At 35.6% G+C, this 26,361-nt stretch overlaps 3 protein-coding genes and 1 long non-coding RNA gene across 4 annotated transcripts; 2 read left to right on the forward strand and 2 right to left on the reverse strand.

Moving 5' to 3' along the window:
• The first annotated feature begins 608 nt into the window (after positions 1-608).
• Positions 609-4,029, forward strand: LOC116776797 (uncharacterized). Its single transcript, XM_032670040.2, has 2 exons — positions 609-796; positions 1,412-4,029. The coding sequence occupies exons 1-2, from the start codon at positions 691-693 to the stop codon at positions 3,901-3,903; spliced, it is 2,598 nt and encodes an 865-aa protein (XP_032525931.2). The 5' UTR covers positions 609-690; the 3' UTR covers positions 3,904-4,029.
• Positions 4,030-4,746: 717 nt separating this feature from the next.
• LOC116777005 (phenoloxidase-activating factor 2-like) lies at positions 4,747-12,189 on the reverse strand. The gene is made up of 9 exons (XM_061529222.1): positions 12,038-12,189; positions 9,832-9,952; positions 8,744-8,861; positions 8,105-8,204; positions 7,422-7,531; positions 6,936-7,165; positions 5,955-6,139; positions 5,382-5,543; positions 4,747-4,928 (listed from the first exon to the last, which is right to left on the reverse strand). The coding sequence occupies exons 2-9, from the start codon at positions 9,950-9,952 to the stop codon at positions 4,767-4,769; spliced, it is 1,188 nt and encodes a 395-aa protein (XP_061385206.1). The 5' UTR covers positions 12,038-12,189; the 3' UTR covers positions 4,747-4,766.
• Positions 12,190-14,156: 1,967 nt separating this feature from the next.
• On the forward strand, positions 14,157-16,648 carry LOC133320564 (uncharacterized). The gene is made up of 2 exons (XR_009753818.1): positions 14,157-14,547; positions 16,389-16,648. It is a non-coding gene; the product is annotated as an uncharacterized LOC133320564 (long non-coding RNA).
• On the reverse strand, positions 16,649-26,298 carry LOC116776901 (ATP synthase subunit beta, mitochondrial-like). The gene is made up of 14 exons (XM_061529218.1): positions 26,217-26,298; positions 25,788-25,990; positions 25,579-25,705; positions 24,884-24,961; positions 23,331-23,513; positions 22,393-22,530; positions 21,521-21,618; positions 21,335-21,433; positions 20,176-20,334; positions 18,746-18,868; positions 18,193-18,405; positions 17,785-17,904; positions 17,189-17,260; positions 16,649-16,793 (listed from the first exon to the last, which is right to left on the reverse strand). The coding sequence occupies exons 1-14, from the start codon at positions 26,266-26,268 to the stop codon at positions 16,689-16,691; spliced, it is 1,770 nt and encodes a 589-aa protein (XP_061385202.1). The 5' UTR covers positions 26,269-26,298; the 3' UTR covers positions 16,649-16,688.
• Positions 26,299-26,361: the final 63 nt, after the last annotated feature.

Genomic DNA, 26,361 nt, shown 5'->3' on the forward strand with positions numbered 1-26,361 from the left:
AATAAATATGATGTCTCCTAAAAACAAAATTATCGGTCGGTGACATAATAATTAGAAAGTTCGATTGTCCCGAAACATGATGTTAAAACGAATCATACATTTTCATTAATATAAATATGTTGATACTATCATTTGCGAGTTATTTATTAATGTAAAACTGGAAACTGTGTTTAATTTGAGTATTCAAAGCTTGTGGTAAAGTTTTTTTTATGCTATGGCTTCATTCGCACTGTAATCTCGGAATATTTTGCCAATGTCAACGTTTTTATTCGTTGGACGAATTATATTTTTCAGTGCCGTGTGGAAAAAAGACGAAGGAGTCTGTTGAATGGAATAAATGCGTCATTTAATTATTTTTTAATTTAAACAAAGTTGTCATGGTAAAGTTACTGTACGGCAATTATCCTCAAACTTTGTTCTAATGTAACAGTTTCAAACCACTACCATAAAAAGACTTGCATATACAATTACATGTCATTCCTACTTAATAATTTAATATTATTAAAAATATTTTAATGTGTATATTTAGTAATTACACAACTTATTCGAATGTAAATTATAACTGGCTAGTTTGATTGAAATTTAACTGAAAGAAGAAAACTTATAATAAAATAAAACGAATGTCACAAAAATTTTAAAGTAAGGATAGCATGTATCTTGTAAATTGATTATATATATATTTTATCCAAAATGTTTCGGCTGAAACTATCTAAATTCAAACAGGCTTTCGCGGTTGCTTTCCTACCAAGAATTCTCGTTAGGGAATTCAGACCCGTGAAAAAGAAGATAAATAATTGTAAGGATCCTTTAAATCAAGGACTTTCATGACCAAATGTACTGTATACGTGAGCGTTTCATTTATTCTGTGCATGCCTGGGTGCGTTGGCATTCAATGATTGTTCCATGCATGCCAATTTCAAAGCTATCTGGCATTAATATATGGCATTCAAAAACGTTGAGTTCACCAGGTATATGCAGAAATAAATGAATAGTGATGAGGTAGAATTTTTAGTTATTTTTACTAAGATTATTTTTACTCCGTCTTGGATTGAAATCAAAGATCGCATGCCTCAAACATCTATTTTACAAAACTGTCTTAGTGTTAGCCAAATGTTGAAGAATTTGACAATCTCATCTATAGTTCAAAGTGAAAAACGTTCCACAATAACATAAACGAAATATTCCTCTGATGCTGCAGCCGTAGTATTAAACTTTTATGGCCCTGAACTTAATTTTTAATATAGAATTCGTAGTTAAAACCTACTAGTAAACTGTAGTTGTATTACGTAGAAGAATTACGTATGAGACATAATCTTTGAATCGAAGAAGCAATTAGCTTAATGTGATATCAATCAAACTGGTGTAATTTAAAATATATCCTGCGTTCAAATTAATTAATCTCATTTCGCAGATACTTTTGATGTGTTCAACAAATTTGGAAAAAGCACGGACTCTGGATCCAACGATGAAATGACAGAGAAGCAGAGGCAGATAATAAACAAATGTTTCGGTGAACACGAGCTCGAGGGGAAGTACCAGGGAGAGGAAAAGGAAATTAGCAGATCCCCCGAAGCTGAATATGTCCGATGTTCTGACTCTCGACAGAACGAAGAAAAGGCTTCATATGAAGGATACAACGCTGGAGTACAAAGTAATGATGATGCAGCCACTGTTAAAGCGACAACGGCGAGAATTATAGATGAAACATTAGCTCAGAAAATGGAAAAAATTGATGAGACACCTCACGTAGAAGCCGGTCCCAAGGACATTGAAGGTTTCAACTCAACACCGAAGGTCATGGGTCACGACATAGAGTTCTTTGCTAACGAGAAAATCCAACAAATTGACCTGGATGACCTCGCCAAGCGCTGCGTCGGTGCCCCCATTGGTAATATAGACGAACTGTTGATAAGAGAGATGAAAAATATGTCTCTTAAAGATTGTAACTCACAGCTAGATATGAATCTCGTTAGAGGGCATTGCGTTGAAAAGTATTACAGTGGAATATTTCAACACTTGACGCAACAGTCCAAGGCTCTGGATGGTAAAATGGAGAAAAGGGACGGAAATGAGGCGGCCAATCCCTTGGATTTGTTTTACGATAACAGCATTAATCCAGACAGAGAGATGAAATCGGAAAGGATTACGCCGCTGCATACAGACTCGCTCCATTTGTTTACAATAGATGAAGGATGTAAAGATTTTAAAGAGAGTGGTTTAATTCGTGACAGCTGTATGGATTATACGTCGGATGTCAAAGACACTTTCTACAATCAGCCGGAAGTGTTGAATCCGTACGGCGGTCCCGTGTTCCCGTTTTATGAATACGGTAATAAGGGACCAATAATGGTTGAAAAATTTAACGAAACGACTACAGCGACGGTTGCAGAGCCTGAAGTAGAAACTAATATGCCAGAAGCCCAAGACATTCATCTTGGGAAAGAAGATAGTATTGTAAGAGACATAGATCCGCTTCAATCGGATTTGTCACGTATAGTGGAACCAACGAAAACAGAAGGACATGCAAAGGAACAAGAATTTAGCTATATTACAGATAAAATTCGAAAAATGACTCGAAAGGAAAAAGTGCGACCAAAGGTTTCAAGTTCAGACGAATGTTCAGCTGAGAGTCCGTTTGCAACAAGGAATCAAAGTTATCTCAAAGTGGGTGATATTTATCTGAATCCCAACCAAATCGGAACGCTAGCTAAGGTTGAAATGCTAAAACTGCTCTATTTGAACGCAAATAAAACGAAAAGGAGCAACGAATCGCGACTATATTCGACACCGTCAGAATTTTCAAGTGGAGACGAAATGAATCAAGAACATAATTCTGCGATATCCGGTAGATTAGACCAAGAATTTGCGTCGAGGGAAGGGCACTCGTCTGTCGAGTTGCCAACAAACTCTGCGATTTCCGCCAACCAAAATCCAGGGGAATATTATACATTGGACGACCTTCACCAATCTTTGAATTTTCTCCATGAGCCATGGCCGACTTTGACTGCAGAGTGCCACAATATTGATTCGGCATTATGGACTCCATTACAGAAAACCGACGAATGCTTTACACCTGATTCAGACGATACTATACACGAATTAGGTTATCCGATTGTGTTGCGTGATCCATTTTCTTACGTATGTTTTCAGCAAAACACCCCGCAGAAAACTGTATTGGACACATTGAATGAACAAATATCATCTGCAACCGCTGACAAAGTAACTTTCTCAGCGGATGCTGATGTCACTACAAAAACCGATGATGGCATACCACTATCGCAGGTTTTGAAACAGATCCGGAATAAAAATCGTTTAGAATTCTGCCGCAATCTTCTCCTGCAATGCGCGAAGCCGAATGCAAAAAAGCTTACGTGTTTTCCGCCCCTTGACAAAAGCAAACCAAGAACTACCCTCTATCCTCGTCCATGTCAACCGAAACCTAAAAAGCCAGACAATAAGCCTGAGCCGTGCCAACCGAAGAAAGATCCCTGCGCAAAATTTTTGCCATTCTTCTTTAGCACCCTCGTCAGATCCGAAATTGCAATAAACATTCAAGCAATGCAACCTCTCTACCATGTCTGTGCTTACAAGACCATGGTGGCCGATGAAATTGTAGAACGGTTGCGCAATTTGTATAAGAGACTGCAATTCGTTAAATTCAATCGGGATATTCATTATGCGAAAGATGCAAATTGTGCTAGAGATTTTGAGCCATGGATCCCGATACCTTCATGGCCACTGCCGAAAGTTGATAAAAAGAGGCCGTTCGTCTGTCCCAAAGAAGGCTGCAAGCAATTCCCTGTCCCTCAATCAAATCCTCCGAAGCAAAAACCCTGTCCCGGAATGCCCAGGAAGAGGTTCTCCTTCGCTGCCATTAACACCCCTGAGATTCTGATCAACTAATAATTCAAAGTATGCCGTGACCAAAACAGGGCCTTTCTATAAAAATTTATTGTGAAACTAGAAATTTAATTTATATAACGTAACTTAATTCTTGTAGTTTAAATAAATAAATGTACCAAAAAATAATCTGTTCCTATTTTTTAAATACAAAATCGGCAAATCGTCAAATTTTAATTTCGTTAGGAAAATATCCCACTTCGTACAAAAAATTAAAAACACGCCTATTATACGTTTTCCAGGGAATAATTTGTTTGGGAAGGTTAACGTCTAAAGCGTTTAAAATGTTATTGAACTAACGACATATTATCTTTGTGCCAATAAAAGAACAGTTCGTTTATAGTTGATATAACTCGGTCAATAATATCATCAGGGTAGATTTGTGTAGGCGATTTTGGAAACTGCCTGTTTACTTAAGATATAAACTTAAAAAAGGTAAGGTTATCCAATTGGTTGTATTAAAACGGCGTTATGTCAAAGAAAAAGTTGAATTTATAAAGTGTTTGCTTCATAGGGACAAACGTAAAAAAATATGACGATATGAAACCTATAACTCGATTAAGTAACTTTTATCCCAAATGAAGAAACCGATATCTTTTGAACGCATCTATAAGCGACCCACACAGACGTGACATTTAACATAAAAATTAATGCACTATTGGCAAAATATTCCTCAGCACCAGTGTAAGCCATAGCATAAATAACGACAACATTTTTTATTATATATAATGTATATACAGTAAGTTATCTATGAAAGAAGTAAGTGACTGTTTTTTTGGTGTAAATAGAGAGTATAAAATAATATATGTCCCATAAAAGGTATTGTTTATTGAATGAAACGAGAGCTATTCATGGATAATTTATTTCTAGGCCACGTACGCCCTGGGTTCGTAACCCTCTGCTACAATTTTATCATCGATCCAGGCTCTCATCTTGCTGACATCCGTGTACACCCCCGGAGTACCATCCTGACCGCATCCGATACCCCAGGATACAATCCCCACTTGCTCGTAGCGATCCTTCTCGTACTAAATAAAACAGAATATTATAGCCTCTGCATAAAATTTTGCTTTTGAACTTTCGTCCTGACAATTTTGGTCAGCTTTGCCTAAGTATGCTTGATGAATATTAATCTGAATAAAAGTATTTATTTATTCATCCCACAAACCATCCAATCACCAACCACCCATCAGTCATATATCTATTAATACACATTCAGCTCTTCACACCATCCATCCAACCAACTTTCGCGAGTATTCATTTAAATGTAACTAATATTTTGGACTTACTACACGTTTTTTTATTATTTTAAACTACATACTGTCTTGATGAAAAACTTTATCACGTCTGTCCGTGACCACGGTGGGTGCAAAGTAACCGAAACTTCGGGACTAAGTGGTTAGCCGAAAGTATTAGTTCCATGTATATAACAATTCAGTCTTAATATAACCATGCCAGTATATAATATGAAAGCAGCTCACCTCAACTGGACAGACCAGTGGTGAGCCGCCGTCGCCCGTGCACGTGTCTGAACCCTGCCCTCCAGCACACATGAAGGACGAGTGCAGCTCGAACAGTCCACCGAGACGAGTCTTACGGAGAGCTTTCTGACAAGCGTTGCGATCAACTACCGGCAGTTCTTTCTGTTTGATGGAAGAACATCGTGACGATGAAGTATATATTGAAATAGAGCCCATAGCACATACATACAATTTCCTTCAAACGGACAAATTTTACCATGTCAATGGGATAAAATGAAAAATTACATCTTCAGGACCAAGGTTTCCGTCTGTTTGTGGGACAGTCCCAAATCAGACCTTCCCGATATTTCAGTTAAAATATAAAGACTCAATTGCCCTTATCGTGTGAGTGTAAAGGTCGGCTGGAACATTCCATACCAGAGGTCCCAGGATCGTATACGTATTAGTTCAATCTTATTTGTATTTAAATATCAATATAAATAAAAAGATTAATCTTTTGTCAGAAACAGTATGAATTAAAATATTTAAACCAAAAAAAAATTTGTCTCTGTTAAATGTAAAACACGAGCTAACCTTTTTCAATATAACCTGGTATTTTCCATCCCTCCCGAACTGGTCTTTGCCCCAGCCGGTGGCGAAGCAATTAGTGCCGGCCCGCGGGAGCTGCCTCTCCACGGGAAGACAAACCAGTCCCACGTTGGGCGCCAGCTGCATTGGCACCGACAAGAATAACAGAGCTACGTCGTAGAACAACGTATCTGTTGGAAATTGACGATACGCTGTTCAATGTCACATTATTTCAATAATTTCAGTCACTTAAATGACCTTAAAACGTTAATCTCATGGTCTTCTCTTTAGATATTTTCTGGTCGAAAGCTAATTTTATCCCTACCTATAACTAACTAATTAAAATATATAAATACATATGTAAATATTTTAATTTTATTCGATATTTTTTGATGATAGGTAAATTAAAACACTAATATAAGACCTACTTGGAGTTATTACGTGTTGAAATTAATTGAATTGTTAAGATATTTCGGTTTGATGTATAGATTATCTCGTAAGGAATGGTTGTGGGCCAAAAACTTTTTGGCAAAAACAACTTCCGGATAGTGATTTCATCTGATATTAGATCATACCAAGTAAATGGTGATAGCTCAATGTCTTGTCAAAATTGTATGTCTTGCAATAATTTAAACTGTGTGTCAATGGCTTTAATTCTGCCATCTTTTATGATACCACCAATTTTTACAATACGCTAAAATGTCTAACGGCCCCGCCATTTTGATGACGTCATCTCATGTGCTAAACCATTGCAGTCCGTTTGTCTATACCACGAGAGTTATGCGATTAAAAAAAACTGTCAGTTACGAGTTGCACCCTCAAACTGAATACCAATAGTTTGAGCGTTTCTCATATAACTCCTATTATTAAATTCTGACGCGTAGTATACTATGGATATGTTAGTGAAAAACTCACAGGTCAAGTATTTGCTCGGGCTGAAGTATTTTAAATTTCAATTCAAACATTGTGCGTACAATATAGACTCACGTTTGTTGTAGTCCTTGTGAATTTTGACCTTGGCCACATCCCTTTCCTGGTAGGGGTATATCTCCTGCCTGGTCTGCGTGTCCCATTCACCGGCTCGCACTCGAAGCTTCTGCGGCTTGTCGACGTAGTGCGCTGCTGTCAGAACCACGCTCGGATGTATGAGAGAACCGCCCCCAAGATATATGTTTAGCGTCTCACTGTTCGGGTCGTTTGGATCGACTGGTTCATGTCTGGTGACAATTATCGCTCTTTATTCGTCCGTCGTATATATAGAGGGATTTTTTTTTTGTTATTCGAAAGACTTCTTGTCTAGAACTGATTTAATATGCCAGATTTTATAACCAACCGCCTGTTTGGAAAGTAAAGGCCTTAAAGCGGAACAAATATATTATGAGATATATGCTTAAAGAATTTCCCGAAGGAAAGTATTAGGAGAGTTGATATTTTTTATATTTTCTTTATGGGAAAGTAGACAAATAATATTACTTCAAAAGGGCGATCATCCAAGGAAACTCTCCAAAGTTTGTCTCATGGTTGTCATCTCCTGTGATGCGGAACCCAACGCCGTCCGGGTTTCTCCAGCCGCAATCTTTACGCTAAGGTAACAACAGATTGTATAGAAGGCAATCGCAGTTGTGTAGATGCCGGCACGTGACTTGGCAAGGTTAAGTGGGGATAAGTTAGCTCATGTGCACTTGGTGCAACGAGAAGTGGTCGCTTTAGATGCCTATCAATAACAAAAATTTTACAGTAACAGAAACAATGAGTCCAATTTAAGTGCTCGCAAGTGTACTTTCAAGCGGAAATCCAATCACGAACACGGAACTGTGCCGTCTTTCATCGTCCCAGACCTATGATACCTAAAATCGTATTCTTCGCATCTATCGTCCCTTGCTAAGTTACTTGCCGGCTACTATATTTTCATATATATTTTTAAAACAAGTTTATACTGCAATTAAATTTCAAATAAATAAATATATATATATATATATATATATATATATATATATATATATATATATGGTAAAGTTCGTCGAAAAGAGCACGTTTGGAATCTGCATTCCACGGGATATTTCCTTTGCGTTATCAATAAATTATCGCTATATCAACTTCTCAGTTATTTGGCTGACATTTCTTGGAAGATTTCGCGTAGCAACTGCTCATCTTACCGCTGGAGGTGGCGGAGGTGTGATAACCTCGTCTGGATTCTTCTTGTTCGGTAGCTCACAGCACACGTCCAAATAAAACTCGCACTGCCCGGTCTTCATTCTGTCATACATAAAACATTACATCTATAGTCCTGATCAGTTTATACCTATATTTGAGCTGCTAGGAGATGCACTTTCGCGTTTCTTTTCTGGCTTAGCTCGAAAAAAAGGTTTCCTTGCAATTTGAGTGAGGCGAACTCAGAAATTCGGTAACAAACCGTTTTTTTTGGATATTGATTCGTTTTTCCGGACCTAAATAGTAATTGCTGGAGCGATATTTTTTGTTTCAAATAAAAACCACTCCAGATAACTGGTCTATCAAGCAGGAAAACCTCGACCCGACCGGATATCCGGCTGCCGAGATCATTTCCGGGGTAAATGTCATGAATCGCCAGTATAGCATTCCTCTCGCTTCGCTAGCTTCACTCAAAAATTAGAAAGTGGTTTCAAATTCATTAACTGAAATTTGGAAGCAGTTTTTATGAAAATGCAAATTTTTGGTGATAGTACCTGTTGACTCTTGGTTCTTATTACAGAAAACTGTTCTAGGTTTTACGGAAATCTTACTTAGTCTATATATATATATATGCTTTGTTTCACCTAATATCTATAACGTCAGAGCCATCCGTCACTATCGTATTATTTTCGTTGCACAAATAGTATATGACGCATTCGCCGGGATTCTCGTCCTTCGTCACGCAGGATTTCGGACCGGAACCTGCAAAAATATAAAACTACCTTACAAATAAACACATGGAATGTTGGGAGTTTATTAAAGTCATTTACTTCACACTGATATATCATTTTTAAAATACCACTACTAATGTTATAAACGCGATAGTTTGTACGTATGGATTGCTAGTTGTTACACTTTTACTCAGAAAATACTGAATCGATTTTGATGATGCTTCACGATGATATAGCTGACGTCTCAGAATAAGGTATAGACTATAATTTTAACCCGGCATCACGTGTACATCCCGCTGAATCAAACTGATTGGTTACCATGTTATATATTAACACACTATACATTTCTTTCTGAGCGAAACTCTGATGTTCACGCGGACGGAGTTACGAACAAAAACTAGTATATATATATATAACTATTAACATATACTTAAAATAAAATGCTTATAACCTGTTCAACGTCATATTTTAAGTTGGACAGTATTATACAAATAAAAATCAAATGATATACAACTGTATTTCTAGATTTTAAAACATAATTTTGATATCGTGACTATGTATGTACACACGTTTCCATGGCAACGTTTGACTGACAGTGACGTAGTTAAGTCGTGTCCTAGTCTTGTTTCATTATTCACCTTTGTCAATTGTCATTTTAATTTTATATTTAAGATTGTTTGTGACTTATATTGATGTTTTGTGTACGAAAATATAATTTAAGTTAAAATTATACATAAATTTTCATAAAATTTATACATTCAGGAAGATATTTGAACTCGAAATCAAATAGAGGAGTGTTACATGCGTGATCGACCGATTTTGATGCGGTTTTTATCCATTCGAAAGCCAGATTCCTTGGAATAGTTCTAGTTATGTTTGATATATTATCTCTTTATCAAAATGATGTTAGTTATTATTGGCGTGTGTTCACACTATTCAGTGGCTCGTCTAAATAACAATAAATTTTTATACGTTTTATAGTCTTTGATATTGTTTATCACCTGGTTTCACGTTCGTCCTGGGCGGCTTGTCGAAGATCTCGCCCAGAAGGGAATCGAGGTCACCGCTGTTTTGTGTGTTTACCAAAACTAAACATGTTGTGATAATCAACAGTTTGTGCATCTGTAAACAAAGAGGTAGATATAAACCTTAAACATACTATTGTCCTTAATCATCATCATCAGCCTATAGGAGCCCGCTGCTGAGCAAAGGCCTCATCTCACGTGGAGAAGACTAGAGCATTAACCGCTTGCTCAAGGCGGATTGGCGATTCCAAACTTATAAATTTAAATTACAAGTCCAGGTGCCCTCGCGATGTTGCCCTTTACCGTCCGTCAGTGACGTCTGAATACTATTAGAAAGTACATTTTATTTCTCATAAGAATTTAACATTAACCTAATGAGATACAATGAACATTTCTATACATTTGCTTAAAAATAGTTTTAACATCTGGGCCGTTGGATATAAAAGGCTTCCTTTATTTACTATAGCGAGGATATTAAATGATTTTTTTAGCTTGACTTTAAACATCCCTATACTATCACATAGTTTTTTATCGTCTGGTAGTTTGTTGAACAGCTGTACTCAAACAAACAGTATTGTTTTTTTACCATAATTAGTTCTTACGTTATCAATACGAAGTTTATATTTATTCCTTAAATTCGATCTCTCACAAATCCTTATCTCTGACCGAATGGAACCTGATTTAATTTGTTTGGTTAGGATGCATGTATAGTGTGTGTATAGCTGTGATATATTCAATATTTTTGTTTCATTATAAAGTTGTGTCGTTGGAGTCTATACTATTGTATCTGTTTGGCAGTTTACGAGAAATTAACGCACATACAAACACGTGTGATATTTAAAGACCCGACCGACATTTTTGTCACAACTCTACAGTTTGGGTCGTTAAAGTGTTTCAATTTATATATAAATACACACACACACACACACATTTGATTGAATCGTTTTGTATCGCCCAACATAGTGTACTTTCACAAATCAGCCCGGCAGATGGCGCTGTAATGGTATCAAGGTTAGTCAAAAAGAAAAGCCAGGAACTTAGGTTACTATATGAATTTTATAATATGCTATAAATTCCTCTGGGAGAAGGCGCGGGCAACAACTAGTATTATATATGCATAATTTATACATATATTTGTTTTATATTTAAACACAAACGAGTCTGCATCTGACGTAACTCATTATATCAGAATAATGACTTGAGGAAATCTTTCAAACAAATGAAATTAATTTGTTTCTTGCTAAGTACATGACGCAAATTAGTATTGAATACGATTTTATAAGGGAAATAGTTATGTTGTATTTTTTTTTCTGTTCTCACTTGATTGCGCAAAGACATTTAATTTAAATGTAACTTAGTTTTTCGGATACTACGCGTTTTTCATATCTACATGGACAAGACGTTTCGGTTTGTTTACAGCAACCGTGATCACGGGCAGACGAGATGAAAGTAAAATGTCTATTTCTCCTCTAGTTAGTTAAGTATTTATATATAATAAATAAAATATTATTTATTATTACTTAAAAGATACATTATTCTAAACGACTCGGGTTTAGATCTGTCTGGAATAAATGAAAATATTAGTGCATACCCACAACTTTTGTTTACCTATTAACTTAGATCTACCGATAGAAAAAAAAATATACCGATCTTTTTTTTATAACAGCATACCACTTCAAATATACGTCTATTTAATATGACGTTACTAATAAAGATTCAAGGTTTTGAAATCATCTCAATTAATTACCGATTTCTTACTTACAATGAGAAACGTTAAAATTTTATATTTCTTTAAAATACGTCAACCAGCACATTATATCTAAGGTGGGTATGTAATGAAAAACAAGAAACAATTCGGTACAAACTTGAACTAAGGGCACTTGACTTAACAAAATATTAATGCTCAACAAATTTGTTAACTTTTGATCTTTCAAGAATGTTATATCATTGTGCACTTTAAATGAATGTGAAAAAACAAAACTGTGTTCTCAAGTTATCGAGTAATCAAAATGCCAGGTTAAAAACAAAAATTTTAAATGTTGAATTTAAATGTCCTACCTATTAACGATTTTGACGTTGATAATAATCAACTCCACACTTCCATTCAATGCTTATAAACAATAAAACATTAATATAAAAATACGTAGCTATAAATAAATATAAGATAACGTAATGTTATTACCTTATATATTTTATATATCACACAAAATCACATGTCTTAACTATACGGACACTTAAACGAGACTGGTCATTGGTCTGTCATCTATCATGTATGGTTTTGTTTTGACGTCAATCATGCCACAGATATAATAATGACATCCGCTAATGACGCCGTCCAAGTAATAATTAAAAACTAATAAAATCCTTTTAAATTGATTGTAATTCGTTTAGTAAAAATAGATTTAGAAATTAATATTGTGCGTTTCAGGGATTTGACTGAGTTTTAAATTTAAATAACCTTGAAATAATTAGCAACAATCTGTTGTAGTAAACGGGAATGGCGTAAACATCGGACTTTAAAAACTACATGACAGCACTTGCAAAAAAAGTAAATATTGTTTTCTTTCTTTACTTACTAGGTACTATTAATCAATTTAAATATTTTAATTAGGAAATCGGAATTTATACAAACATTTAAAATTAATTATGTTTAAACCCGAGATTTGTAAAATTTATAGGTTTTTTAAGGTTTTATAGCTGAATGGGGCTAAATGGGACACAGTCATTAAGACTCCTTGGTCCGTGTGTCATCAGGCTGTATCTCATGAACCGTGGTAGTTAAACATTTGAAATTTTTACAGATAATATAATTCTATTGCAATAATGTCATGTTTGCTAAAGACCGTGCAAAGTGGAGGAGTTTGAGCAGGAAGGCAGACCCTGGCTAATGCTGGGATAATTGCCAGGAAGAAGAAGAATGTCTATAAACAAAAAAACAAAGAGAACGTAAAAAAATTAAAAAAAAAATCCTAGTGATCTCAATTGTTAACAGAAGAATATACAATTTTACCTTTTATAACTTTTAGATGCAACGACTTTGAAAAAATATGTAATACTTGTACTCGTAAGCTATTTGGCTAACTTACCTGTTTAATGTCAAAGGTCAAGCATTATATTACTCCGATGATAGCTGAAGGTCAAATCTTGACAAGTTTTAATGACCTCGGGGAATTCAGACGCGAATACTGATATAGCATTTATCATAGAGGAAAACGTATTCAATAACTATTTGATTCGTTTAATGTCAGAAGTTTATGACAAATTTGTGATTAAAAATGTCTATTTAATTCAATATAAAATATATTTAATTTTAATTATGTATGTTAGGGACAGTCAAAAGTGTAAGGGAACGTAGATAAGGAAAAATTTACATATATTTATACATACATATATTAACATCACACGATAGACATATATAATATATATATTGGGCTAAAAATAAAAGATTCTCAAATATACGGGAAGTCGATCTCTTTAGCTTCTTCAGCCTATTTTATTTAATATTTTGTGAAAATCTATAATTTGAAAGATTATAATGCTTAAATTTTGAAGATGTATCCATCCTCAACTCGGCTTTCGATAAAGTAAACAAGTTTAAGCAATGCTATACTCATTTAAATATTTCCTAATACTTACGTTGTGTACGTGTGCGTAATTGAGTAGGTACGTAGTATATGTGTATGTGTGAGTATTTTTTTTTTTAATATCAAATGGTTAGATAGACGAAAGTTAATTTGAAAGAGTTTTATTTTTATTTTGTTTACGTTTTTTCCGCAATTTATTTACAGATTATGTTTCTATCTGTATTAATAAACTAGTTATTTAAGACTTTTTTGAAGTCTGGCAGTTTGTTACATTAATTTTAATAGAGTAAATAGAAAAAATATTCTTGCCATAAGCGTTGGCACACAACATACACAGCGATTCAGGTTTTAAATTCTATAACCTAAATGAATACTATAATGTGACGGGATTTATAAACGAAAACTGAAAACCCTCCGTATAGAGTGATACCATAAACTTGTACATACAAAAATGTTGCCACATTTATCGTTTAAAAACCTAATAATTATCTTATAACTTTACCTTCTTCGTATCCTGTCAGGTAAATTACTTAACGTTCTTATTCTTTGCTAGAATTAATGCGCTAAATCATATTTTTGTTAAATCTCCACTAAATTAAAAAGTATTACTTAGGATGCAGCTTCTATTGCCTTTAAATTTTATAACCATGTTCTTGATTTTTGATGTTATCACGGGTAGATGTTTCTGAACTATTGAAAACAATGTTATGCGCTATTTTATCTATCTAAATCTAATACTTCATCCAAATCGGTGAATGAGATGAGCGTAATATATATTTTCTGCACTCGTATCACAAATTTCCATATAAAACATTAGCACCCGCCGTTTTTGTGTTATAACTTTATTTAACCCTTATTAATTTTCGATGTCACCAAATAGTTTCTATGCGCGAGATGTTGATGTATGTTGTAAAGAAAAATAAGTTCTGTCAGACGATGGGCCCTTAGTGACGTGATATTTGGTACTTTCCAAGAAATTATCTCATGATGAAGCGGTCTGTGATTTCGAAGCTGCTAACATTTTCGAGGATTAAGAGGATCTGTCACGGGCTGGTGTCGGATCATCAGTACATGTTGACTGCCAGGCCTCAGCAAGCAGTTCCACCAGGTTGTACTGTATCTGTCTAATAGAATAAGGCACCAACAGCACTCGAGTATCAAGCGAATCACTCACACAGACAAACAACACTCACACATTTAAAATACAGTACACTCATACAGTCTATTTGTCTAATAAATTTTTTAGTGCGAATAAACTTATCAAACAGTAAGGACGCACTGTATTAAATTAGGACCCTACAGCTATAAATAGTAGCCATTAAATTAAACTATAATTTTGTAACTTTTAACTAAAATTCGGTATGTACCTAACGTTAAGTTTGTTGTGACATCAATTTTATTATATTAGGTGAGAGGAATTCGAAATGAAATTTGAGAAAATCTCGAAATTATGATAATGTGAGAACATTTTATGTGAAAGGCGACAAACGAGTAGTCGGTCTACTTCATGGGATGTAGTCACCGTCCCATGGACATCTGCAACATGAGAGATGTTCCAGATGTGATGCCGACCTTGATTGATGAGGAAGGAGGAAAGGGTAGGAATTAGGAGATGGCAGGAGAGGGTGGGAGCAGGGTAAAGAGCAATCGGCTCTCTACTAATCGGACGAAACGCAGCCATTAAAGACTACTTCACGGCGATCTTCTGTGAGAGGGTGCTACTTCCCCGGTCGAGCCGGCCCGTATTTAAGCTGTACTAACTTATCCACAGCTAGGCTCTACCACTTCAAACTCGATCTTTTATCTCTTCTCCCATTTTTCCGTTATCTTTTCCGTAAAACAAAGGAAAAGGTAAACAAGCGACCTTCAAAATATTGTCTTTTTTTGTAGTAGAATGTATGAATTCCTTCAAATACGTGTAAATATCGAAATTATGATAATGTGAGATGACTATATCTTATATCTTTCTTTTCTTTCTACAGTTATCTTTATCCTTTTCATCAAAGAACATTCGTTTGACTTGAAACGTTAAGTATCTTTATATGAAATTTAAATATGTTGTCCAACCACAAAAACCAATATTAAACTTCTCGGGTTCCGTCATATTGTCTGATAAAGCCATATGGAGGATGGGTCTGAATAATCATGAAGTCACTAACACTCTTAAAGAGCTGAAGGTTGATCTGGCAATTGGTAATCCAGAATACAGGCTTACCGTCGACTCTGATAACGCTTCACAAATAGTGTTGCAGGTGTTGCTAGTATTTCATTGCAGGTTAATTGAACTAGCTTCTGTTTGCAACAAAAATAGAATGATGCAAAATAAGATTGTTAAAGGGCAATCATAACATGAGAGGAAACTTCTCAGCATCCCCTGGATTCACTGGCGGGCGTCGGGTCCATCGCGTTTCAGGGACAGGAGCTTCAACAGTGCCTGGGACTTGCGACCCAGGTGTAGGTTTAAGGCCCTATCTAACGCGTTAATCGCTCACCTCCACCGTCCAAACTCCTCTCTCTACCTAACCAAATTTGAAACGATGCTACTAAGCCAACCTTCGAAGTGCGTTCAAAGAAAGAACTGATGCTGACGTACGCGTTGCGTATTTAATTATCACATTGAGACGAAAAGGAGATGATCATTTATAAAATTTGATGGATAATAAAAATGTTAATGCTATAATATTAACATTATAACTTTAAAAAACATGTTAATAATAAGAAAATATTTTTTTATTTGTAATACTTCTTAACCTTATATATTTTTATTATTTAACATACGTACGACGTTTTCAAATGAGGTTATATAAATCAATAGGAAAACTTAACGTCTGTTTTTGACAGCAAAATTTCAATTACGAGCACAAATACGGAGAGAATAATGATAACCAAATAAGTGTTTTTTGGCACAATATTCTTTGCCTTTATCACTAATATACTATTCTTTTCCAGATGTTACAAACGACCCAGTGTGCCGTCTTAATCGTCTATCAGCCATCATCGAGATCTACTCCATACCAGAAGCACGCAGCCTGAACTTTCTCTAGCATTCAAATATGTAGGAATTAATACACGTACTGTAATTAATATAGCATTCAAGATAAACGCTATTCAAAAATATTATGTAAATTAAATATATCCTATTGTGACGTACTCTAAATTTCTTTGAATCAAAATGCTTGGGAAAGTTTAAATAAAAGAAAATACTTTGATATGAGTTTATTTATTTCTGGTAAATATAATATACTAAAGCTAGACTGATTTGGCTAGAGCCTGTGACTTGGCGATCACGTCCTCTATAGTGCCCACCATATAGAAAGCAGCTTCAGGGATGTGGTCCAATTCACCCATCAGAATCTTAGGGATGAAAGGGATCTATACGATTAATTTGATCATACTAAAATGGTATACGGAATCCTACTTTTAGCTGTAAATAACTTTTATGAACTTAATATGGGCCTAACATTTTGAGCTTACTACGCGTATTTCATGATTTTCAAAACTACATACTCCCGAAGTTTCGGTTTATTTGCAGCGACCGTGATCACGGGCAGACGAGATGTGCGTACGCGTAGTAATCCGAAAATATTAGTTTCATTTAAATGAATACTCGCGGAAGTCTCAGATCTCATTAACATGGGCCATAATTTTTCTCATCACTCAACAATATAAAGTCCTAACATGGAATTTATTTGGTAAGTTAACCAAATACTAAAATCGTTTCCTAACAAAAGTTGTGCTCTAAAGTTTACCCTTTTGAATCCTTTAATGGTCTCTTCCAATTTGACCATCTTACCGATGTGACCTGTAAACACTTCTGCCACCTGGAAAAAAAAAATCAAATAATTCTAATGACAAATTCATGTCTAAGCTTGATTAAAACATCTTGACGCTGCCAAATTGTTACGGCGCAACTATTAAAAGTGCTCCAGGCGAACTCCTCATCATTCCATGGATTCACCGTGCGGGTGCCGGGTCCAACGTTGCAGGGAGAGGAGCTTGAACAGTGCCTGGGACTAGCGACCCAGGTGTAGGTTTAAGGGCCCTATCTAACGCGTTAAACGCTCACCTCCACCGTCCCAGCTCCTCTTCTATCTAACCACATTTGAACCGTACGTTCGAAGTACGTTCTATATACTAGCTGTTATAGCGAGAGAATAATAATAATCTTCTACTAGTTTATATAGAGCCGACTCGATCAAGTAAAAATCAGGTAAAAAGTGCTTAATCATTTTAGCTGATGTTTCATTTGTATGTGGTTTAAAATAAAAAATAAGTCCATGATTGTACCCTGCCAACCATTTATTCTCGCAAAAACATTTACTAGCTACCATTAAGGTGTATCAACCTGGAAGGGCTGCGATAGAAACCGCTGGATCTTCCTCGCCCTCGCAACAGTCAGCTTATCGTCCTCAGACAGTTCATCCATGCCCAAGATGGCAATGATGTCTTGTAACGACTTGTAGTCCTTGATTGGTAGAAATCAGGTCATGTCAGATGTCATTAAGAAGAGAAAGAAGGAGTCACGTGCTATTGCCTTTTCATACGATTTAGTTTTCATTCGAAAACCGTAGCTTTATACAAACATGTACTAGATAAATCTAAGATATCATTTTGTAACACATATTTCTCTCTTTTAAACAAGCTCTCGCTCAACAAGAAACGATAAACTTGTCCGAGAGCGAATATCTATAATAGAAATCAGAAGTAACGAATGAAAAAGCGCTTTTGCAAGCGACATCTAATAAAGTAATACTTGTAATATCTTCTGCACTCCTCTCGCCACTCCGTAATGCTCCGCTCCAATGATATTCGGGTCCATTACTCTGGATGTGGAGTCTAGTGGATCCACGGCTGGATAGACACCAAGCTCGGCGATAGCACGAGATAGTACCGTGGTGGCGTCGAGATGAGCGAAGGTGGTGGCTGGCGCTGGATCAGTAAGGTCATCAGCTGGCACATACACCGCCTGATAAAAAATTAAAGGTTGAATTGATGAAAAGAGAATTCTTGTCAAGAATCTTACAGGCGCTTGTCGGGTTGGTGATGAAAAAATAGTTTTGTAAAAGTCAATATGTAAATAGGGCGTGTCAGAGGTTTATCCTAGAATAAGTTGGACTGCAGCTGATGTATATACTGTTAGCGCTAATCAACAAAGTTTCTTCAAAATTGACTCGTTTTATGGGCATAGGAGAAAAATAAAGAAACACATTTTGCAAGAAAATTTTGCGTTATTTTTCCACTGAATATGCTATCTTTATCATTGACACTGTGTCTCGTTTCAAATCGAGACAAAAAAACCCATTTACCTGAACACTGGTTATAGATCCTGTCTTAGTCGTCGTGATTCTCTCCTGCATGGTGCCCATATCAGTAGCGAGAGTCGGCTGGTAGCCCACGGCGGATGGTATACGACCCAGTAACGCTGACACCTGACGACGTCAAAAAAACATGAAAAAGAGATGAGTCATAAAAAACATATCTTAAAAGGTTATATTGAATATTAATTTAAATATATAAAAACTCACGTATTTTAAGAAATTATTCGATCTTATAACTGAAGAGTTACACTATTTCATCATCATCATTTCATGTATTAAACAGGACATTGTACATTTACAGATTAGAGTCAATCTCAATCTTTTAGAGTCAATTTAGAGTCAAATCTTTTAGAGTCAATTTAGAGTATCTATGTAGTATTTTGGACGTGGACATTAAGTTGTTGCATGTACATATAGGAGCGAATACCGTTTATACACAAAATTAATAAAATAAAAAATAAAATTATCACGTGTCACCTGCATAGCCACCTGCGTAGCCACGTGCAAGTGCAGTCAGAACAATGAGTGTTGACTGTTGGTTGGTATAAATAGCGGCGAGGGTACAAATTAAAAGCAGTCTCGCTCGAGCCGTTGCAGCGATAGGACCTCGTCGAAATAAAAGATTCGTCAAACCGTCTACGAGGTTACATTTAAAACCTCCACAACTTGCGATTATCAGGAATAAAGGTATGTGTGACGTCAATTAAGCTGACGACACTCTTTTTTAAAAACAATAAAGTGGTTCTAACATAGATAAATATTTATCCTAATAATTCGCAAATGAGTAGAATTAAATACTACTAGGATTCATCTGCCAAAACTACTGACTGTTCCTATGATGTCAGCACAGATAAAGATCGTAGGAGTTTAGGAAATTTGTCCGGAAACCAACTTGAAATTTACTACGGTCGATCAGTCAGGAGCGATAGGGTTCACGGCTAGTTCCCTAAAACACTACCGATTAATCATAAATATGCAGTATTCAGCCGTGAAATTCTTTGAGATTTGAGGAGAAGAGTTGGACCTTAGAAGTGTATTGTGGGACAGACCTATACCGGTTTTGGATTGACTCGTACTGATGGTGATGATGAAGGCTTTGGAACTACTTATTATGGTGAGTTTTGCAGCAACCAGAGGTACCAGGAAAACTACGTAAGTTACTTATATGTATACTATAATAAGAATTACATATTAAAACTTATAATCTATACCTAAGACTACATGATTGCCCCGATGTTAGGATAGCAATGCCATTCCATAGCTTGTGTGGTGTCAGGAATCTTCTGGTTCACACGGCTTGGTGTTCGTTCCACGGAGTCAGCGGCGTCACTCGTTATATGACATTTTATCCACACAACGATGTTGCCCGGCGTTGTTCATTTATTTTTTAATATGTTACGCGTACGTAGCAAACTCACCTCGGAACCGGCTTGAGTGAATCTGAAGATGTTATCAACAAACAGCAGCACATCCTGTCCTTCCTTGTCCCTAAAGTGCTCGGCGAGGGTCAACCCAGTGAGGGCGACACGAGCTCTGGCTCCCGGGGGCTCGTTCATCTGGCCGTACACTAGCGCCACCTTATGGATGTTATTTGTTCAAAGGTTGCATTAACCATTGGTTTCTACCAAATTTCATTTAATTCTCGGACCAGAAAAGCTCGTCATTTAATTAAATAATCAAGAGGATTATTTTCGATTATGCAAGAATTTTAGACCGAATAGTAAGTAGTAACATCCCAGCATTATCTATACAGTCCATCGTCAGGATATGATAACAGACACAACAATACAGAGAAAAATTTTCGTGTACTAACAGTGAAAATCACAGGAACAAATCAGATGTTTGTAAATTTAAATATGATTATTATCTAATAACTCTTGATATGTTTATTATTTAGTATGACACTATCCAAAGTAGTCTTTCCTGCTTTTAATTAGTTCTCATTAAAGTTTTTAATAGACATAATTTGATGCGTAAAAAGTCCCAAACCACACAAAAAGTTCGAGAAACCAAGGATTGGTTTTGATCACTTCAACCAAAATCACTTAACATGCGTGTTACATTATACGCAAAAAAAAGATTATTGGACGTAACAGATTTCTGCGATGCAGAAAATTTTAAAGAGAAAAACAAATATCTTAATATACCTTTCTTGACTTTACGTGAGACACGCATTTAGTATTAGCATTGATCAAAGTGTGTTTAACCGGGGTTTAACTTATGTGCAAGTATATTCAAATTGGAGTATTTTTACGAGTCCCTCAAGTAAATAAATTAATACAGGTATAATAACTGATAATAAAAGTATTATTTCAATACACCCAAGAAGAAAGTTACTCATTTAGATGAAACTAGTGTTATCCGGATATACTACGCTGATTTTATTATTTAAAAACTACATAATCTCGACGTTTCGGTTACTTTGCAGCAACCGTGATCACGGGCAGACGAGGTGAATAAAACTCGCGAAAATCTTAGATCTCATTATAAGAAAGTTGCTTATACAATACAGTTTTAATAGTTGAAAACTAACAAGTACTTCAAAGTCACTGAATCGTATTGCATTAAGGTACATACTTTTGATGTTTTGTAATCTTCTTTTATAACACCGCCGACTTTCATCTCGTTGTAGAGATCATTGCCTTCTCGGGTCCGTTCACCGACCCCGGCGAAAACCTGTAAGATTATTCATCCAAGAATATTTCGAACGTATTGTCAGAGAAATTTATTGCGATTAGTTATTATATAGGACAATGTTTATACCGAAAATCCACCGTGGGCCTTGGCCACGTTATTGATGAGTTCCATGATCAGAACCGTTTTCCCGACGCCAGCGCCACCGAATAGACCGATTTTGCCACCTGCATATGACAAACTAGTCTCATTATATATATATAAATGTTACTCTTAAGAAAAACGTTATATTCGCTCTTTGGCCTTTCTAATATTTGAGCAAAATATATCTAAACTCATTAATATTTCTGTCAAACAAATCCTGAATTCACTTTGACCTAACGAATAACGCTTTTCAAAAGACCCATCCAAGACACTTCTTGTTCCTATGTTTCAGATAAAAATTCAGTGAGAAAAAGCAATTGTACGTACCATTGGCTAATCAAACAAAATTAGGACCGATATCGTATCAGGAAAATGCACATATATATATAGTTAGACAAATAATGATCGGTTTGTCGAGATCATTCCCTAAACGGTCACATTCACGCAATTTACGCCAGTCCAACATCTAAATACCTAACCAGAAATATTCAATTAAAATTTCCTCGAACTTATTGTTTATTTTTCCCTTATATAAATAGTGCTTCCATAACTTTGAATAGAATTCCTGGTCAAAATTGAATATTTTTGCAAATTATTCTCCTTATAAAGGAGGAAAGTTACAGATGGAGGCATTTCTCACTTTTAATTGACAGCGTAGCACTTGTATCATATAATGATATCAGAGACTTTCGCGAGCGTTCATTGATATAAAATTAATATTTTCGGATTCAATTTTGCTTTCAAAGTTGCTGTAAAGTAACCGATAAGCCGGAGTGCGTGGACAAAATAATAAAAAGCGCGTAGCATACCCGAAAACATCAGTTTTGTTTCATAATATCTTATTAAATTTCAGATACCTTTTACGTAAGGGGCCAGAAGATCGACAACTTTGATGCCCGTCACCAATATCTCCTGTTCCACGGACATCTCCACGAAAGGCGGAGCATCAGCGTGGATAGGGGCGAACTGATCAGTTGCTATGGGACCACGTTCGTCTAAAACGTTACAAACGTGCAACATAATCTTATTCCACAGCTTTTCACCTCCACAGATATAGTTGAATTATAGTAATCCCCCCTATTGCACGGTATATTTGTTCCGCGTTATAGGAAAACGCGTTGTACGACAATTCTCGTAAAACGCGCTCGTATGACCTCGTATAACGCGTTATATACAAATGATTCACGTTTAACTTTTCTTGTTAAAGAGGGTTTAAATCGAATATTAAGGAAAAACTATGTTATGAACGAAATATATGCGTTTTATTAAAATCAAACCAAGAATATTTGGGAATCACCGTGTTATATGGGGGAAAACACGTGTTATACGAGGGACATGAAATCGCGTTATATGAAAACGCGTTATAAGAGTACCGTGTTATAGGGGGGATTACTGTAATTCTAAATCTCTCCAAAAATATGTCCATAGCTAAGAAAGTAATCAGTCACAACATACTAATTATTAAGATCGTATACGCTGTGGAAGTTCTGAAGCTTAAAATAGTTTGGGATAAATTTTCAAAACTGTTTTCAAATTAAAAATTGCAATGGTGATGCAAGGATAAACAATTTGTTCAAGAAATGAAAATACTGGTAAGCAAGACTAGTAATTGAACACCAAGTTTAATTGAGATATTAAGAATTTTTTATTGTATACTAATATTACGAATGAGGGTATGCAATGGTTTAAGGCTGAACGGACGTATATATGAATGGATGGTTGTTATACTTTCATCCAAAAACTACTCAATGTTCACAGTCATTCATCCTCTATATACAATTAAAATGCTAGTCACCGATTGGCTCCCCGATGACATTGATGATTCTGCCCAAAGTTGGTTCCCCCACTGGTATGGTGATGGGCGCGCCAGTGTCTACTATCGGCTGACCTCTGACGAGACCTTCGGTACCGTCCATCGCGATGGTGCGACACGTGCTCTCGCCAAGATGCTGGGCCACTTCCAGAATCAGACGGGGCTCTAGATGAATAAACAATATGTATTTTTGACGGACTAAATCTAGACCAAAAACCCTAGCCACCGATTTCTCCTACCATAAGCAATTCAAAACTACTATAATGGCTGCAAATTGACGAGAGCCGAGAGCTCATTCTATTAGTTGTCATTCGTTGGACTAAGCAATATAGTGAAAAGTGCGTAAGAATTATAATAAATATAGTTTTCAAAAGATTATTTCATTTATTATTAAATTCTTTGCGTGTAAAACAATATGCGATATATTACTGAGACCTAATGAGATCTAAGACTTTCGCGAGTTTTATTCATTTAAACGAAACTAATATATTTTCGGATATACTACGCGGATTTTATTATTTTAACTACATAATCCATACGTTTCGGTTACTTTTCAGCAACCGTGATCACGGGCAGACGAGACGTGAGTGTCTGTCAGTCGGTCCTTGTTATTGTCCTATCCGAAAATATATTAGTTTCATTTTACTGAGACCTATTTTACCAATTGCGGCCAGTTTTTTTTACGAAGTTCTAGACGTTAAGACCACAAGTAATGCAATGTAGTAAGCCTTAATGTTTCTGATATCCGTTCACATATTACGAAAACACCGTTTCAAGCTGCAAATTGCTCATAAGATATTGGATATTTCAAGACCTCTTTTCTTTTACTAAATAAATGTAATACATAGACATTTATAACTATTTCCTAATGTATATATTTAATTAACATGTAAATGTATAAATTAGATAAATATATCTATATTATTTTTAATTTAGACTACTTATCTTCCAAATAATGGGGCAAATATTCCAGTCACACGGGTCAAAACCAAGTGTTTCTGAGGTGCGAAAAAGTCAGTCAACTCATTATCAGATTCCAAAAATTTCCTTTTTGCATGGCGGTGTATGAGAGTGGTGGTAAATGCAGACATTTTTAATTATTATTATTTTTATTATCACAACAATTCCATTTGTACAAGAATTATTGAATTAAAAGCGTGACATGTTTAGTTCTACACTAGATGACACGCCCTACCTTGCATATCTTTTAGAAATTTATAAAATAAATTATGAAAAATGTTACGGGTACACCTATATTCGAAGTTAAGTATATTAAATGTTATAAATGTCAAAAAAAAAATTGATTCTAAAAAGTTCAACGACCTGAGTAGCGATTTTTATTTAAGCATCGAAAATCTCAAACGCAAATACGAAAAACCTCGTTTTATTTGACAAAAAATAATAGAGTGATATATCTACAACTTCGACAGAATCTAACGCACACAGATTAGAGTAAAACTATTGTGTGCTATAAACACTTTTTGCTAAATGCAAAAACAAAATATCATGGAAAAAAAATTGTTTACTAAACCTACTTCTTCCGGGCACTTCTAGGGCGTTGAGAATAGGCGGGAGGTTCTTCTCAAACTTCACATCGACGACGGCACCGATGACTGAAAATTTATTTCGATGATTCGAACAGATTAAAAACTCTACAGTAATTAAAAAAAAAAAAACATTAATAAGTGGCCCTAGTTTTCACTGATGAATGCAATCTTTATGAATATAATTTTCTCCTATAATATTTCGGCTGTATCATGACGATACTTAATGAGATCTAAGATTTTCGCGAGTATTCATTTAAATGAAACTAGTGTTATTCGGATCTACTACCGTGATCACGGTTCCTGCAAAGTAACCGAAACGTCGGGATTATGTAGTTTTTAAATAATAAAATCCGCGTAGTAAATCCGAATAATACTAGTTTCATTTAAATGACGATACTTATTGCTATTTGATTGTATTAATTTTGATTAAATTTACGTTAGTTAAACTTTGTCATTACCGCGACTGTGCGTACAAAAAACTATTTGCGGTTGTCAAGTTTTTAACCCGAATTATGAGACAGTTCAAATTCTCGTGTATAAGTACAATACATGAATTGGTCTTTATTCCTAAGTTATAATAGGAAGATAGTAGCCACTGCAGCTATTTCAATCTCATATAATATATTAAACCGAAGTCTCGTAAAATTTTGGTTCAGTATGAAAATTGGAAGCCAATGTGCTACCAGCTATAATGGTTCCTTGGGAGCCAGCGGTTGCTGACTTCGGTGGTGTCCCGGTTCCACTGGGAGCTGCATCTTTATCTCCGCCCTTTGAGCACACATCTTTCCCTGCCAATGACGTGGTTGAGAACTAGAAAAGGTATATGATGCATACACTACACAGCAATCAGTTAAAGGATTTAGTGTCATGTCTTAGTCTGCTTTGTACTCACGTTGGCTGATGGCACTCTCAAAAAAGTACAAGCTCCTAAACGCACAGACTTCGGGGAAAATTGACCGTCTCTTTCTTTTTTGTTATCCTCGTTTACGAATTCGACTTTCTTCTCACGCTCCTTGACCTTCTCAGGCACTGATACATGCTTTTCTTCTGTGTTTGTTCCAATCAATCGAGAAACAGTATTTGGAAAGTGAAAACCTGAAACCCGAAGTAATTTAAACCAAGTTTTGTACACTTAAAATGGTTGCTTGTTATTTTATTTCCTATATATCTCTCTTTATCCTCAAGATATATAAAGGCGGATCAAATATTTCAACTGGCCAGCTATGCTCCATCAGATAAATAGCTAATTTGTTGTTATATTTACGTGTGCAAAAAATCTATGTCCATTACAAAATACAATACCAAACACTCAAACACTCACAAGATTTCTTCGATAAAAAAAACCTATTCGTAAAATTGTTGAAGCTCTTCATTTTCTCCTCACAAAAACTTTGACAACGCGATATGTCATTGGATTTGATATTTTTTAAGATGTCAAAACCATTGAGGTTTTATTATACTAATCG

The sequence above is a fragment of the Danaus plexippus genome, assembly GCF_018135715.1.
Source record: "Danaus plexippus chromosome 29 unlocalized genomic scaffold, MEX_DaPlex mxdp_37, whole genome shotgun sequence".
Classification (NCBI taxonomy): Eukaryota; Metazoa; Arthropoda; class Insecta; order Lepidoptera; family Nymphalidae; genus Danaus; species Danaus plexippus.

What these genes read in the sequence shown, in the direction of transcription:
- LOC116777005 (XM_061529222.1), bottom strand. Translation starts at nt 9,952, where the DNA reads ATGCACAAACTGTTGATTATCACAACATGTTTAGTTTTGGTAAACACA. An exon ending in CAGGACGAACGTGAAACCAG is followed by an intron (nt 8,862 to 9,831) that starts GTGATAAACAAT and finishes ATATTTTTGCAG; the next exon opens with GTTCCGGTCCGAAATCCTGC. An exon ending in TCACAAGGACTACAACAAAC is followed by an intron (nt 6,140 to 6,935) that starts GTGAGTCTATAT and finishes AATTTCCAACAG; the next exon opens with ATACGTTGTTCTACGACGTA.
- LOC116776901 (XM_061529218.1), bottom strand. Translation starts at nt 26,268, where the DNA reads ATGAAGAGCTTCAACAATTTTACGAATAGGTTTTTTTTATCGAAGAAA. An exon ending in TTCTATCGCAGCCCTTCCAG is followed by an intron (nt 17,261 to 17,784) that starts GTTGATACACCT and finishes TTTTTTTTCCAG; the next exon opens with GTGGCAGAAGTGTTTACAGG. An exon ending in CCATTAAAGGATTCAAAAGG is followed by an intron (nt 16,794 to 17,188) that starts GTAAACTTTAGA and finishes TTCATCCCTAAG; the next exon opens with ATTCTGATGGGTGAATTGGA.
- LOC116776797 (XM_032670040.2), top strand. Translation starts at nt 691, where the DNA reads ATGTTTCGGCTGAAACTATCTAAATTCAAACAGGCTTTCGCGGTTGCT. An exon ending in GAAAAAGAAGATAAATAATT is followed by an intron (nt 797 to 1,411) that starts GTAAGGATCCTT and finishes CTCATTTCGCAG; the next exon opens with ATACTTTTGATGTGTTCAAC.